General features: G+C 32.4%; 1 protein-coding gene across 1 annotated transcript; it reads left to right on the top strand.

Annotated features, from left to right (window-relative positions):
* Positions 1-3,087: 3,087 nt before the first annotated feature.
* On the top strand, positions 3,088-14,581 carry LOC132553867 (TAR DNA-binding protein 43-like). The gene is made up of 4 exons (XM_060218147.1): positions 3,088-3,417; positions 4,529-4,707; positions 5,466-5,606; positions 7,795-14,581. Exons 1-4 carry the CDS (start codon positions 3,180-3,182, stop codon positions 8,593-8,595), a joined length of 1,359 nt encoding a protein of 452 aa, XP_060074130.1. The 5' UTR covers positions 3,088-3,179; the 3' UTR covers positions 8,596-14,581.
* Positions 14,582-17,883: the final 3,302 nt, after the last annotated feature.

Genomic DNA, 17,883 nt, shown 5'->3' with positions numbered 1-17,883 from the left:
AGAATTTGAAATATGTTAACCACTAAGATCAATCATCTCTTGACTATGAAGTTTGTTTTCAACGTAGAATTTAATTTACATGTGAATGACATGGACTCAAAGCAATATCCAGTCTTGACGAAAATTCCTGATCAGATAATTAGTTGAGGTCACTGACTTGTATACTCGGATACTGATCACGGCCATTATGTAATACGGCGTTGTTGTTAAAAAGTAATTGTGATTTGAATGCCCTTACGGGGTGAAATCGGTTAACAATGATAAGCTGATATTCAATCGCATTTTCATTGTTTATTGTTTATTTTGAATTCACATTACATATAACAGGGTTGTTCAAAAGACACACAAGTGAATAACACATTTTAATACCAATTTTGATAAGATATGGTAGAGCTAAAAAGAATGAAGCTGCGTCATCCTATTTCATCCTTCTAGGACTCTTCACTGATGCTAGGGGCCTAAATTTGAAACCTAGGAGGTAACTAAACAAAATACAAAATGATGGAAAGAAATGTCTTAATCAAGATAGGAAGGTGTACTATCCTCTTAATTCAGTCAGTTTCGTAAATTTCAAATATCTGATAATTTTTGGAGAACGTCAAGTTCATGTGTACATTCTGAACCGTGCCACTGTTTGAGTGAATTAAACGTGGCATGTAGGTAACGGCAGACCTCGGGAACTAGAAGTCTGTCATCAGTGTCTACAACCTGTAATCGTAGGTAGGTAACGGCAGACCTCGGGAACTAGAATTCCATCATCAGTGTCTACCACCTGTAATCGTAGGTAGGTAACGGCAGACCTCGGGAACTAGAATTCCATCATCAGTGTCTACCACCTGTAATCGTAGGTAGGTAACGGCAGACCTCGGGAACTAGAATTCCATCATCAGTGTCTACCACCTGTAATCGTAGGTAGGTAACGGCAGACCTACCACCATCAACAGTGTCTACCACCTGTAATCGTAGGTAGGTAACGGCAGACCTCGGGAACTACCACCTGTAATCTCGATATGATTTAACATACAAACAGAAACCATTCACAGTTTCAACCACACAGTGATCTACGTTTTTAGAGTGTTTCCCGTAAACACACCACATTTAGTAGTGTCATGCACACATAGATGTGTTTTATCTATGTACATGCTTACACACAATAGAAACTAGACTTATTTGCATACTTACAAATCACAGAACAAGTATATGTTACAGAAAAAATGAATGGAAAAGAACAGACAAATGATAAACCTTAAGTGCTGAAGATGTATCTTTTCACTAAATATGAAAAGATAAGGATTTAAGATTTGAGAAGTGGGTGTGTGTTGTATGCCCGAGATAATTAGAAGAATGTGAAGGATAAGTAGGCGAAAATGTTCACATCTGGATGAATAATGGTGGTTTTCATTTATTCCTAGTATTTCTTCTTCTTCTTTTTTTTTTGTCAAAAAGTAATTTCTACTAATTGATATGTACTTTCGTTCGTTATAGTAATCTTTAATTACTTTGTTGACTAAAGAACTGACACTTAAAGACTCATTAAGACGTCTGTTACTATACGTATATCGTTTAATGATAATAATTCCCATGTTGTCAGCAATCACGACTTCTCTCACTGATAAACCAGAATAGGAAAAAGTGTTTGTTAGTGTAATCGAAAAATATATATAGAGAATCTCGGTGTGATTCTAGACTTTGTTTAAATTTTGTACTTCCGCTGACATTTTCACATTAAGTGATTAATCGTTTCCCTTTCTGAGTTATACAATAAACACATTGGACCAGATATTATACCTAGTTCCGACAATTCAGAATTAGCGGGTGAGATATGATAAAAACATTGAAGTTTAATTTAATTTTTTTTTCGTTTTTTTTTTTCTTCTTTTTTTCTTCTTCTTTTTTGTTACTTTATTTCGGCGATAGGGTAGTCAGTGAACTTGGACATTACTAATAATTGGATAATTTAGTTCACAAAAATTTTATCCAGAATGAAAATTGGACGATTCGTCGACAGTAAACAGATTTATTTCAGCGATTTTCCCAACGTTGATATCTTAAAATTGTGAAAAAGAATATTCGAATATAATTTTCTTATTCGAATATCACCCTACCGATCGACTATTCGTAACATCGTTGACGTCCCGGTAATTTATACGGAATCGGAACACTCTTTCATCAAATAATAATTTTTCTTGTCATTTTATTTTACCAGCGACTATTGTGTAATTTGATTCAGAGATTTGTTGTAGAAAATTGGGATCCATTAGTGTTTGCACGAAAATGTTCCCATTTGGGAGATGAAAATATTCATATATAGGTAAAATTGCTCATTATGAAAGTTTGGGCTGTAAAATATACAGATAATATGCAGCTGTATAACTGCAGAAAATTGTAGCGTGGATTTTACAAAGACCGGTATAAATTGCCATACTTTTTTATTTATTTATTCATTTATTTATTTATTTGTTTATTTAATATATCTTTATGTTAAGTGTACTATATTGTTACTGTTAATTATACATTGATCGAAGAAGTAATTTGAAAATGTTGAAACGATACCATGCCTTAAGATGACGTTTTAAATGCACTGTTGGCGTATGTACATATTTGATTCCATACATTTTTGACAGATTCCACAAACCTATACTGAGATGCAGGTTTATGTTAATTGACACGCCAATAACAATACATTCATTCTTGGGGATAAGACAGAATAAGAAAATATGTACTGACTAAATACGTGTTTGTAAAAGTTTGCATGTTTGTAGCCTATACAGAATGAACAAACTAGCAAATTGATAACTTTTATTACTGTTTAATTGCGGTGAAAGTATGGCAATTTTCCGATTTTGGCAATTTTCCGATTTTGACACCCTTGCAGATATTTTACAATTCGGTATATTATAATTAGGTCTACACGAGGCTATTATCTATTGGTATTAATACTGAGATGTAGGATGATTTTCACGTACTTGTAATCCCCTACCACTTCAGGGGAAATAACTTGAGTAGAAACTGTGAGAAATAGGTCAACCGCAAGATGGCGTAGCAATCGCAGAAATTGTCAACAGAAGCAGCCATCTTGGAACGCCGCGCACTTCATTTCGGGACTACGGCGGGATTCTCAAATTTGAGGACAGTTTTGAGTGATTTCATCAAGAATGTGTATGTAGTCCACAATCAGAATGAGTCAGTATATTCAGGTAACCGAGGATGAAGGCGACGATCCAATGGAGGTTCCAAGCGAGGACGATGGAACTCTTCTGCTGTCAACACTAGCTGCTCAGTTTCCAGGGGCTTGTGGATTGAAATATAGAAATCCAGATTCTGGTGCTTTCAGAGGAATTCGATTGTCTGATGGACGTCTTTATCCACCTGATGGCAAATGGGGGAACAGAATGTTCATCGCAGTATTCCCTAAAAGTAAGTTGTTTGAGTTTACAAGGATCAGAACTATGGGGTCTAGATGACGCTCGGAGTTTTTTGCTGGAGCAGACGCCTTGGAATTTCCCACTGTTTTTGACATTTTGGTCTCATAAACATCAAAATCATCGTTGCATTATGATTAAATAAGATTTCAAGAATACAATTGCATAGACAAAATTAGCAAATACGTTTTTATTCACTCAAATAGCATGTGTTTGTTTGGCTAAAGCGAAACTGACAGCGAAATAAGTTTGACAGCTAAGGGCGGTAACTCTTATCTTTTACAAGGAAATGGTTATTCGATATAGGGAAATTAAACAATATCATACAAAATTTTACCTGTTATCGTTGTTAAACAAAGTAGATTGGCATGTTTAACTGGAAATATTGTTTATTTTTCCATATTAAAGGAAACTATTGGAATATATTCTCAAAATCTGTGATATTAGTTGGAATATATGCTATGTACTTAATATGTGTTATACTTGTACCATAATTTTACCTGTGAAGAAATATCGTTAACGAAACACTAATCATTAATATAATATATAATTAACAGAATAGATTGGCAATCTTTTCCATAAATATTAAATAATATTTTCTTGAAAATTCCTTTAACTTTGGTTATTTCTTTCATTGTTAAGTTGTCTTTGTTATTTTTTAAACTTTTAGTTAAGATAAATCATGTAGCTTTAAAAATATCAAAAAGACTGGGAGATTGACATTATTAACCTGGTAGTTTATTGTTGTCAGTCATTTAATTTTACAATCACACTGAGAGTGTTCACACCAGAATTTAAAACAGGTGGTTGATCATAAATTAGCTAACTGAGAGTTATCGTAACATTCCTTATATTTTCCTAAAATATAGCTGATCTAGAGTTTATGAAAATTAAGCGAGACTTCATAAGATTTTTCATTCAATTGATACATGTAAAACATGATATACACATACATTTATGTTTCAAGATCAAGAATTGTACAGCATTGTGGTAGATAATTGAAATATATATTGATATCACTGCACATAACTAATTCTATTTAGATATTTTCTAGAAATTGATTGTTGCATGAAATAGTTTTATATTCTTATGTTCTTTTTTATCAGCTGGGAATGAGTGCAAGCGTGTGCGTGAAGAGAATCCTGTAATTGACAACACTATGGTGAGGAGGAAACACGAAAAATCAAAATGCAGCGACCTCATAGTTCTTGGTCTTCCTTGGAAGAGTACAGAAGAAGACCTCCGAAAATATTTTTCAACTATTGGTGACCTACTTATGGTTCAGGTATACACATATATATATTTGGTGACTTAATATATCAGGTACAAAATAGTTGCAATGATGGCAGTGAGTGTGTAATTTATGTCACTGTAAATTCTCAAAAAATTTATATATATATATATAAGAAATCCAACTGGCATGCTTATTGTGTAAAACATATTTAATACATATGGTTGGAAACCAAACTGGCTGTTTATATGTATATATAACCAAATTCTGTAAATTTTTGTGTGTGTAATTATATATAAATGTATCATAATTTAGCCAGTTACATTTCCAGATATATGTATTAATTAATGTTTTATTCAATGAAAGTTTTAGTTATCATATTAGTAAGATTTACAGTATATATTTACTTAAACATTTACATACATTTTATTTCTTGTGCAAAAATTAGCATATTTTTAACTAACAAGGTATACAATTAATATATCACAGATATAGTTACAGGTAGCAATTATTTTTGTACAAATTATAAAGAAAATATATATAGTATTATGTTTTTCACACATCAACTGAAAAGTGTTGCGTCACTTATACAATTGAAATTGAGAAATACATCATATCTATACAATATCACAAAAAGAGAAGCAAAAAAATTGCCTTCGTTTTAGCTATGTTGTAAAATACTTAAATGTATTCATATGTAGCATTGCAGAAAATTGGATGCTAGTTATTTACTAAGCATGTTTGTAGCAAGCCTGGAAAAAGGTAGCCTTATTGTGATAAATGAGAGAGAAATATTGTTTTCTTTCCTGCAGGTGAAAAAGGACACTAAAACTGGTCAGTCGAAAGGATTTGGATTTATACGATTTGCAGATTACGAATCACAGCAGAAATGCATGGCAACTCGACACTTGATAGAGGGACGGTGGTGTGATGTCAGGATACCCAACTCAAAGGTAATTCAGGAAGCATTGGTGATTTCATGTTAGTTGTCATTGTATGATATAACATAAGCAGGACAGGTTAACTTTTGCCTTTTCTGCAATGGTATAAAGGGCAAAATTGAAATGTATCACAATGGTTGACTGTTGTACACAGCTATACCTGACATATTGCCATGTTGTAGAGAAAATTAGAACTACACTAATGTATGAAGTTATCTAGCGCGAGTCTTTTTAGGAACTAGTTCATCAAAATTTATATGACAAAATACTAATGCAGTTGAAACTCGTCGTCTTGAAATCGCTCGAGTCAAAATTCTTTTTGAGTTGAAATGATTTCCAGTTCCCTTCGGTACCTTTGTAGTTTTAGTTCAGATGACTCAAACTCATGATAATTGAAGTGAGTATAAATGTAATCGATCAGAGTTTTTATGTTTATTGTTTGGATGAATAAACAATAAAAAGGAGAAAGTAGAAATTATTTGTTTCTGTTTATTTACTGCCATTTCAATTAACAGATTAAAGTACTCTGTTTGTAACATAATGTACTGTGCTTCCAAAGCACTAACTCCCGTAATCAACGTCAGGAAACTGATGTCGTCAACCTTATTTGGATACTTAAAGTCGAAATTAGGATCAGTCGAAATATTTTCCACAGTCCCTTGAATTTCGTGATAACGAGTTTTGACTGTATATTTTTGGAAAAGGGAGAAAGAAAATGGAGATCATGGATATTTTTGTCCATTAGCAGGACAAACCCTGTGACATGTTACGGCAGAAATTACTAGTCTTCCATTCGTATTTACAACATGCAAGTTGAACAAAATATCTGAAGTGTTAGTTAAAACTCCATATCTGAGTACTTGCCTTTTTTGAATAGGTATTAGGGTAATATTTATCTTCTGAATTGGCAGTATGTATAAACACTAAAAAAATTTAAAAGGCAAAGTTTAGAAAATACAGAGGCCTCATTTCTACTGTGAAATTGAAATCTGGTGGTTTAACTTGTGTTAATGTAAATCATCATAAACTTGATAAACAGGAGTAAATCGTTTATTTTTATGAGATTAATCCTTGTCAGCTAAAACTTCCTGATATTTTTTAACAAAACAACATTCTTACACTGTAAAAACAGTTGAACAGTGACAGCAATAGTGAGTGTTTATATAGATTTTGGCAGATGGTTTGATCCCTACTTGGGCTGATTTGTGTTTCTTATGAAGATCATGAGGTCATGATATGTACTGCACATACCATCTCACACTTTCATGGTTGTATTCTTTGGCAATATATTTTACCCAATTATTGAATTGCAACAGGCCCCAAGCATGTTAATAGAGGTAGTCACCACCTACAAATTATAAAAACTCCACCTGAAGATTTTCTTGGCAAATCATGGGATGATAAATCCAGCAAACAAGCTATCATAGATTTGACAGTACAGTCATAATATCAAGCCTTGTGTAGATGTGTAGGAAAGAGTCATTTCCCTTGTATAAAAATATTTTCAAAATTAAATTTTCCATTGAGCAATTGTAGTAGGTTGGATTTACGAGGTATCTCTGATTTTTTTTTCTTAAAATATGGATGAAGGTTATTATTTAAAAATGTATTATGAAGAAAATAGAAAGGTACATTATGTGACTAAGTTATGATTCAAATAAGTGTATATCATTTCATTGTAGTGTATTTGCGCAGTCATAAACTGGAATTTAATATATATATATTTGTTAAAAGATTATGCATGATAAATAGTGATAATTGTACTGTAATAAGTTGAGGTATGGATTAATATTGATTATGAGTTATTTACAGATATAATTTCAAAGAATTGAAACTGAAAGTGAAAGTAGTTTTAACTTCTCAGAAATTTATATTTTGAGTTTCCGAAAGTTGATAGCTCAGTATTAATATAACACTATGCAGCTAGTATTATAATTGAACTTCAGTCTTTTGTAAATATGATGCTGTATAAAATTTCCTTTACATTGACTTAATAAAAAAAGATTAATTTGTTACCTTCTTATGAAGCAGTAGAAAAATGACTACTAGTAAGATAAGATTGGGTGTCACAGTGAGTCAACATTTTCTTGTAGTTACTGCAAGTAATTACTGTATTGTGATCAGTTTATGAAGGATTATTACATCTACATTGCCCTTCTGAGGAAAAAGTTGCATCTAAACAATTTCTTTATCATTGCAGGAAGGAGCACAAAATGTAATGAACAGAAAGGTTTTTGTTGGACGATGCACTGATGATATGACAGCTGAGGATTTGCGCCAGTATTTTGGAAAGTTTGGAGAAGTAGTTGATGTATTTATCCCTAAACCATTTCGAGCATTTGCGTTTGTAACTTTTGCTGATTCGGATGTATCGCAGGGCTTGTGTGGTGAGGATCACATTATCAAAGGAGCCAGTGTGCACATCAGCAGTGCTGCCCCAAAGAACTACGACCGACAGAATGACAAAAAGGCAATTACCCCAGGGCATCCCGGGTATGGACAAGGTTATGCACATCACAGCTCATGGAGTCAAGGGGGACGAAGCAACACTCAGGCCATGGCTAACCAGGGCACTGCCATGGGGCATGGGAATATGCCAAATAACCTGAGTCTGGGTCCTATTCAGATCAGCCCTGCCATGCTGGCAGCAGCCCAGGCTATGTTGAGTGGTCAAGGGGGATGGGGCCCCATTGGTTTGGTCAGCCAGGGCAATAATACTGGCACTGGAATTGGAACCGGTGTTGGAGTCAATGTGGGTGGCGCCTCAACCCCAAATGCCCAGCCTACAGTGGAAACCTCAAGCCAAGCTAGTGCTCAGAGCTTTGGAAGCATCGGTAGCAACAGTCAGGCAACAGCAGTAGCAGCTCCAGTCCCCACAGCAAGTAATAGTTTCCTGGGGTGGGGCAGCTCGCACTCCCAGGGCAGTGAACCAGGCAGCAGTCCAGGGGTGGGGGGATGGGGTACGCCTCAGAGTGGTAAGACAGGGGGAACATGGAACTAACTGACACTTCTGAGAATAAAATGAAATGAAATGCATGTGGCAGAGGCATCTGAAGTTAATTGCAGTGAGCAAGTCTTGTTTGTGTGAAAGTCTATACAAAAACTGTATATGTATTGTATTGTTGTGTAAAGGGTGTTGATATAAGCAAATTAAGATGTGATTGTCTTTGTATGAAGTGTTCTTATTTAAACCACAAGGATTACCAAATAACCCAACTCCTCTTCAACTTTGATTCTTCTTTTCATTTTTAATTGTCTTTTTCAGTATTTTTTCATATTTTAAAAAATGTTCTTTGAAGGAAAAAATTACTCTATTTTCATATAATTTTCTTATATTGATATCGGATAAAGACATTGATTTTTTTTTTTCTAAAAATACTCACTCAAAGACAAAGAATTGATAGTTGGCACATGCTTGCAGATTGTAATGCACATGGAAGGAATTTTTATAAATGTTATTTCTTGATATTTCAGTTATATTGGATTGCACACTCTAACGAAAGTGATATCTGTTAATTCTTTGTTAATGGGTTCTATCACTGCATGCTTTTATTAACCATACCTCCTTACAAAAGTTGTATTGATCATTCTTCCTGTGTATACTGCTGTTTCAGAATAAAAATCACCACTTGTTTGTTTTTACTTTTGTTAAAATTTGTAATCAAATATGTATAATAACATGTAAAGGTTATATGTTAACAAAGATTTATTTCATGCGTAATTGATTTTGTTTGAAGTACTTTTTGCTTAAAAAATTATTTTTGATGTTCATGAAAGGATTTGGAAGATCTTCAGTAATTCTGTATTTTCATATTGCAGAGTTATCAACACTTGAGAGCAGGTGTTGATCAGTGTGTCATTAATTCATGAGAGTAATGTCATAAAATATTTGTGAGATGTAGAATTATGGCATAAAAATATCACTACCTGCTAATAAGAGCAGATAACACTGCATTATAAAAAAAACGGAAAGGTTTATTAAGGAAATTCTTAAATATCTATTTAATGAAATTTTTGTCTGTCCATTTGTATATCAAATTCTTCAGGAAACATTGGATATTTGAATTTTTAATGATATTTATAATTAATGTAGTTGACTAATTGAAATTTCTATAAGAAATTTAAATTTAAAATGAAAATAGTTGTGCTGGTATGTTTCAAATATTTATTGTAAATTAGTACCGCTTTTTGATCACGGGAAACAATTTTTTAGTTCATTAAAGTATTCAGACATGTTTTTTAGCATTGGTTGAACATATAATTTAGCTGGTAGTAATCATGACAGAAAATCACTTTGATTTGAGAAATATTTTACTATGAAATCAAGTTACAGTGTTTAAAAATAATGAATGATGGAATCCGTGGAAACAGTTTATAATATTGTTGAGTTTGAGATTTGAAGTTTTCGTACAGCTGAAATCTACATATGAACTGCCTAAAGTGCAGAAGATTTCCTAACCTTTGGTGTTATCTATTGTTATTGTGGTATTGAAATGATATGAATATATATAGTATCATGATGTCAATAAGGGTTGTTGATTTAGAGTGATGTGGTTCCCTGTTCTTGGCATTCAAATGAAATATTTACCTTACATTTACTGAGGCTTACCACCACATTAACATTGTTGACTAGTGTAACCAGTTAAATATACTTCTGATAAGATGAGTAGTTAGTTTGCACTAAGTAGTGCTATACATCTTGTAAACTTGGTAAAACATACTGGTAATTTTTTTTCTATTTTTTGTTTTTGGTTTTTTTTTTGGTTTTAATCTTTGTAACACATGCAGAATTATCATCTGTTTAAAAATTACAATGGTGAACACTTGTTTGAAGAATTCTTTGATGAATAATGCTTTGTGAAAAAGAGTGGGCTTTTTTCAACACATTGATAGAAAAAATGTGATTACTTGTTCAGGAATGGTTAAAATAGCAGATGGGACATTCAGTTATTTGTGTAATCAGAAAAATGTCTTGATGATGACAGACTCTGAATTTTTTGAAGTATGATTCAGCATACGATACTTATTTATTTTTCTTGATTCTGTTGATTCTTGATAAGTGAATATGGCCATATCACCTACAATGACAGAAAATGGGGACGAAAATGAAAGGTCGAAGGGACAGAAAATTGGCTTGTTGGTTTACATCCTTGTGGATGCCTTTGAAAGGGAAATACATGTATTGTAAAAATGTAGATAGTTTAGAAGAAGAATTCCCGTGTGGTACTGACTGATTGTTTATCAAGCCTGAAGATCAAGATGTGTTTGCTGGAATATGTTAAATTATTGATAAGACATTCATTTAAAATCTGACTGTTAAACTGCCAGTATGATGTCATCATGAAATTCATGTTTTATATAACTTGTTTATTAGTGAGGTAAAAAAGAATATGGGAATATGGAAAAGTTTTGGTGTTTGAATTTTATATGCAGTATAATGGTTCAAAATGAAAATCACTTTTTATCAGTATTTTCAATTGTGGACAATGAATAATTTTGATATGATAGTTTGTGTCCGACTGGTCATGAAGGATGAAAAAAATATGCATATTATTTTTTTAATATCATTTTGGGACAATAAGGTAAAATTTTTATTTTGAAGATTTTTTTTTACTTAAGAGGGAGAAACTTGGTACCTAAAATTTAAATGATATGATTTATTAACATAAAGTGAGATATCAATATTAAATTTGAAGACCTAATTTGAACTGATAAGATCAATGCGTTTAATTTAGTGCAAATCAAATGAAATCATCTTTTGCATTTCAATTTTTAAAAGTCTGATTTTCAGATTAATTTAGGCAAAAAAATATTTTATTTTGGAAAAAAAATTTCAATGAATAACATTTAGAAGTACAGTATTAATCTCAAAAGGGAAAAAAATCCTTTATGCAGCAACGCATAGTCCCTCAAATGGTTGCTGATGATGCTAACTGTGTGGCCTGGTTGTGGCTCATTTGTAATTGTAAGGTAATGATATTGGTTCTGGTTTGTGTGTGACCTCATTCATTCGCATACATGTAAATATTTACACTCTAATGGAACCATTTCATATTCAGTCTTTTTCAACCAAGAATCTTGTACTAATGTTTCCAATTGTCAACCAATATTTTGTCACCCATTTATCTGAATGAATGTTCGGAAAATGTACCAGTTAGAGAAAATTTATCTAAAAAAAGTCCATCTTATTAACCTTTCAATGTATTCAATTCGTAAATTTTTTTAATTGATTTCAACTGAGAATGATGAAAAAATACGTAACGAAGTGAAAATTCAGACCTTAATATAATTTGACATTTGATACCAAATTGATACAAGAGAGTTTCTAGTTGAGAAAGACTAATTCACGACCTGCTTTTATATTAAGTGTGAATTCGTGGTAGATGTAGTTTGCATAAAGGATATTTGATTGTGTATTGTGTAGGAAGGTGAATTAGAGACTTCTGTCTCTGTACATGTTACGTGAATATACTAAAAGATGAGGTTAGTTGTGTCTGGATTCTATATATAGAATTTGTATATATGTAAGACCTAGCTATAATACTTAGGTGTGTAACTGTACCGTATAACCATCACTACATATATACACGGCTAGATGTGTGTTTGATTTGTGCCCTGATGGAGAATGTGTGTATGTGTTAAATCAAATTCTGTATAACTGGTTATTTTTGAAAGTAGGTGTATAATTGGTAAATATTATGAAAAAATATTTCGTTAATTTTAAAAGACAGGGATGTATTGATAGTAATTTGGCAAAACAAATGATTGAAGATGGCATAACATTTGAAATAAGAAAATAACCAGTTATAAGGTTTGTATATATATATATATATCTATATTTTATAAACGTTGACTTAATCTTTTCTGTTTTATTTTACCAGTCAAGGCAAGATGTTATGATTTGAGTAGAAACACAAGACAAACTTGGTAACACCTTCTGTAGGAGTGTCTATCAGCCAGTATTTGGTAGCATGAAGTAAACACTTAAAGCAGTGATAGTGAGTAAATTTTGACTTAACAAAACAGGTAGAAAAATTACAAAATTGGTAATTATTGTGAATTTGACTTCTGGAATTATTGAATTTCCCAGACGTTGTCAGATTAATCGGAAATAAACTTCATGCTACTAGTTTGTTAAAATGTAATTGTTTTGGCTATTCTAAAATCCTGTGCTTCTGAGATGAATCTATAACTTCTTTTTTCTTCTTCTTTTGTTTTTTGGAGACCTCACAAGCACAGAAGAAATAATCCCATCAATTAATAACTGAATGCACAAAGCAACATTTTTATAAAATTACATAATCATAACTTTTTAAAGGATATTTTAATTTTAGCTTTTTCTCTCTTTGATTTTATCTTCTCCCAAATTACAGCATTACTACCAAAAGCAATGCTGTGAAGGTTTTAATAGACTTGTTTTATATTGAAGAATTTCACACTGTTTTAGAAGATACTAGTTTGTTTGTAAGTGCACGATTGGTATAAATGATACTTTAATGTCATTCAATAAGATCTACTTTTTATACAAATGTTATAAGTCAGTGTAGTTTGAGAGGTTTGTGTCTGGCTTCTGGAGTCTATCCGTCTTATTTCCTAAATATTTATTTAAATGACTTGGTTCTTTAATTCTAGAATGGAAAACGTGTACCTTGCTCTGTTTTGACCACTTACCTAAGAGCAACAGGTAACAACAAGTTTGTTAAATTCTCTTTCCATAATGATAAGTTATAAAAAAAACCCTATGAAATGGGATATTTTTACTTTGTGAAGGAGGTCAGAATTGATTAATGTAAATGTAAGGTAAAACCAAAAGAATATACAAATGGCATTTTTTCTGAATTTCTTTTAGAGACTTCTTTCAATTAACATATTTTAAACATAGAATAATAGATAATGGTATGTTTGATAAATATTATCTGTCATTTTTTTTGAAACTTTGATTAAATTGGTTTAGGATATTTTGCCCAATGAAGACCAGTTAAAATTTTACCTTTGAATTTAATGCCAGCAAAGAACAAGAAGTGGTTTTACCAACAGCAGAGAGTAGATCTATGATATCTGTTAATGGAAAAAGGGTTTACAAATTTGATATCTATCATCATAGCAAAATGCTGACTGATTTTATCTCAGTGTCAAAGAAAAGTTTACTTTTTTTTCCCAAATACATCCATCAAATAAAAACTTAATGAAAAAGTGTGATAACTTGTTCGACAGAAATTTTGAAAATCTTTGCAATTTGGAAATATTCCCCATAAGTGAACATAAAAAAGTATTCTTTGACACAGTTATAAATCATTAAGATTTATTTAGGTTAGTATTGAAGCTGACAAGCACTTAGTTATGCCTTCATAGTCATTTCCTTAGGTTCTGATTAAGTGGCGTTTGGACTTAGAATAGGACCTACTTAGTGCTCCTTCAACAAATAGTATGTTTTTTTTTATTTCTTATAGTTTATTGTAAGCTTTCTTGTAGAATATGACGAAAATGTCTCTATATTAAATAAAGGTTAAAAGTTTGTAAAATTTCTGCAATGCTCATTTAGATAAAAACTATATTTATTTATTTCTTAGAAGTTTAGATTGTCACTTTTAACCAGTGTTGTAACACTGATAGATACTTTGCAAATAGTTTTAATGAGACTAACAATAAATGTTGGAGTTTTAACTTGTAGTCAGCAAACTGAATTGTAAATAGAAATCTGTACCTGGCTGTTGATATGAAATACTTGGTGAATTGTTTTATTTACATCTTTATAATTTCATGGAAGTATGATTTTGGTTAAAATTTAACAGAGTTTTAGATTCCAGATCAATTTTAACACATTTAAACAAATCGATTATTTATTTTGTAATCCTAGGAAATTGATGGAAGACGTAGCTAATTTATTTACCAAAGTATGCATGTGGAATGAATTTTATGATGCATAAAAGTTTTCATCTATTATACCAAGCTTCAGAATTGACAAATAAAATTAGATAAAAAGTTTGTGTCTTTTGTTACAAGTATTTATTTAATGCGCCTTCAAAAAAAATTTGATGAAACATATCATGGTATGGCATTTAACTTCTTCAAACCACTGTCGATCATAATTTTTATTTGTCCAGAGATCTTCTACCACAGTTTTCAACCGATCTGTTTCAAGTTTAGTAGACTTTAACAATATGACATGGAATATGTAGTGTTCTACTGAATATTGATTTGAAACTAGTTGGAAGAGTTATTGCCCCTTCTTAATTTTGTCCAAAGATCACCTCTATCAGTTTTCAAACTTTGTGGGATTAATCACCATCACATGAACTTGCGTTTTCCAGAACGCCAGTGTGATTCATCGTATCTGAAAGATCTAGAGTTACAGACCCATTTGTTTCCATGATGTAAATCTTGTCCGGATAGCTTTCTGAAATTTCAAATGATTTCTTTTAAACTTGATCGGCTTAATGACCATGACATGAAGTTGTGTTTTCCTCGACAGCAGATTTGTTTAGCTATGTGTGGAAAAGTTACCGCTTCCTATTTTTTCCTGATATCTAATTTGTCCAGCGGTATGCCCAGTTTTCAGTCGAATTATTACACACTTGGTAGGCCTAATCACCATTATGATTTGAAATTTGGTTATACTGAAAGTATATACGCCTCAGCTGATATGCAATTTGATTCGACCATATATAGAAAAGTTATTGTCCCAATAATGTTAATTCAACAATTTTTGAAGGAGTTATTGCCCTTTGATTGTTAGCAACTGAAATTTTGTACGATCTCCTTAAAAAAATTCAACGATTTCTCTGAAACTTTGCAGGCTTTATAACCATACCATAATATTGTGTTTTCCTGTGTGACATTCTGATTTTATGATTTGGGAAGAGTTATTTCCCCTTTTTAAACATTTCTTTTTTTACCTGTCCAGGTATCCCCTTTCTCAGGTTTTGACAGATTTCTTTGAAACTTGTTTTCCCTGTTGCCGTTTTGACTCATAATTACTATTTATATGATATATATATATATGAAAAATCATGACTTTTTCTTTGGCAAACGACGAGCGTACGTAGTATGTGTGTTTACTCGAAATCTTAAATTAACGTTATCCAATGGATAAGACGATATCGTTATGCTGGAGTTATCTCCCTTCCATTGTTTTCGACAAAAAGGTGGGACGTGAGAAATTTTAAATGTGAAAAAAGGGGATGTCATTGTCAAAAACGGAATGTTCGAAACTTTTGCTTGAAAACTCTACTTCTCCTTAATGTCAAATGTCATCGGAAATCAGTTAGAAACATCATTTGGGTATAGCAATAATTTCTGAAATATAGATACTCGAAATTGTTCAAAATTCTACATTTGAAATCGACAGGATCTTTAGATAAAACGGTTGACCTGTCATGCTTGAGGCATAGAGGTGGGCCCATTAGGGATGGAAGATATGAAGCAGAATCAGGCGAGCGGTACAGACCCTCTGGACCTCGTTATTAACTTTATTACCTCCAAAATGTAGAGTACAAGGACGACATGGAACGTTTGTACAATGTTGATTACCCTCTCTTAGAAATATTTCTTCTAAAAGCAACGTTTGATTTTTCCATTTTGTGCACTAACATACACCTTCAAGCTGGACGTTATTTTGGCATTAGAGCGTTTATTACCAACAAAGGTGAACAACAATACAAGTATATGATTGTGAATTATACTGAAGATTGTTTCGTTAAAAACACGCCACTAGAATGTTGAGAAGAAATTTACGGAGGACGAAAAGATTATCGAATCTGTGGTTGACAAGATCTTAGAGTTATTGGTAAGATCTTTCGACAGCATATAAGCATACTTATGGTAGCAAACTGTTATGATAGCAGGTCACAAATACCATACAAAGTCCATCAATTTCACTGTTAACATATTTATTCGGACAGGGACAGCTTTCCACAAAGCTGTAGAACAAGAATGATGGTCACGATTTCCTTATTCGGAGTTTTCTATTTCTAGAGAACAAGGTTCCATTTCCCAACCTATAGCGTTTACATGCTGATTGATATTCAGGGGTTTGTTCTTAACATCACAATTTTCATGCAAGGTGTGATGGAGTATCACATCAAAGAACACGGGTTCCAGAGGAGAAGATTCCGGGGAAGTTTTTTTTTTATTATCTTTGGGCTATCATTGCCAAAATGCATTCCCTTGTGAGATTTGATGCTTGACATTGATAAGTGATATTACGTTTGGTGGTTCCGTTGTTGTTGTTGTCGTCGTCGTTGTTGTTGTCGTCATCGTCGTTGTTGTTGTTGTTTGTTGTTGGGAACGTGAAAATCAAATTCACAGTTCAATATTATAAATTAAGCGACAAGCAGGCTTTGTTCAATATTATAAATTAAGCGACAAGCAGGCTTTGAAATTCACAGTTCAATATTATAAATTAAGCGACAAACAGGCTTTGAAATTCACAGTTCAATATCATAAATTAAGCGACAAACAGGCCATCAAATTCACAGTTCAATATTACAGAGAAAATGGCAGCTGTCGTTGTAAGTTAAAATCAACTTGTCTTTTATACTGACACATCTGGATCAAGTTTCCTACTTGACAAGACCATGCAGTTTTGTTCAACAGATTCACCTCTTTGTACAAAGTTTACTGGCCTTGTTTCGGCTTTCAAAGCAGCGCCATTAAATAGAAAACATGTAAACGCGACGTTGAGTTATGTGTTACCTGTTTTTTTACTTCCTATTTTATGACGGCACGAACGTTCTGACGTGTTGCTTCAGATGCTCAAGTGATTTATATAAAGTCGACAAAAACCCAGACCCTGAGGTAGACAGATCGTAAACATACAAGATACATTTCTGAAGCGGGCAAGCGAGCATGTTATCGTATCAGTAAAAAGTAATTTATATGTTATCTTGAAACGATATAATTTTTGTTTGCGACAAAATAGGAGTTTTTTAGTTTGATAAAAACTTTTCCCCGCTGCATCACTTATGATACTTTACGATTTCTTATCATTGGAAAGCTTTTTAACATATTATTTTATAAATTTTCCAGTAGTAATATTTTGACAAATCAGAGCGTTTTATTACAATTAAATTCATTTTCAGAGGCCAATGAAGTGGAAAGGCCAAATAGGTTTGCTTTACATCCAATGCGTCCACCTGAATTTCGATTTTTTTTAAAGATTTGTTAGTAATTTTTAGTAGACTACAGCAATAAAATGCTGGAATATCCCATGGAAAACCCAATTCGACATGGCGTTGTCTTGTTGCTAAGTGTTACGTCAAACTATCCAACATCCAAGAGAGTGTTAATA

The sequence above is a fragment of the Ylistrum balloti genome, unplaced genomic scaffold (assembly GCF_031769215.1).
Source record: "Ylistrum balloti isolate Yb309-2 unplaced genomic scaffold, AGI_CSIRO_Ybal_v1 Utg370360, whole genome shotgun sequence".
NCBI classification, from domain to species: Eukaryota; Metazoa; Mollusca; class Bivalvia; order Pectinida; family Pectinidae; genus Ylistrum; species Ylistrum balloti.
Note: the sequence above shows the minus strand (reverse complement) of the source record. Positions and strands in the feature narration are given on the sequence as shown.

Coding starts and splice junctions, on each gene's coding strand:
- LOC132553867 (XM_060218147.1), top strand. CDS start 3,180: ATGAGTCAGTATATTCAGGTAACCGAGGATGAAGGCGACGATCCAATG. Junction 3,418..4,528: donor CATCGCAGTATTCCCTAAAA/GTAAGTTGTTTG, acceptor CTTTTTTATCAG/CTGGGAATGAGTGCAAGCGT. Junction 5,607..7,794: donor TCAGGATACCCAACTCAAAG/GTAATTCAGGAA, acceptor TTATCATTGCAG/GAAGGAGCACAAAATGTAAT.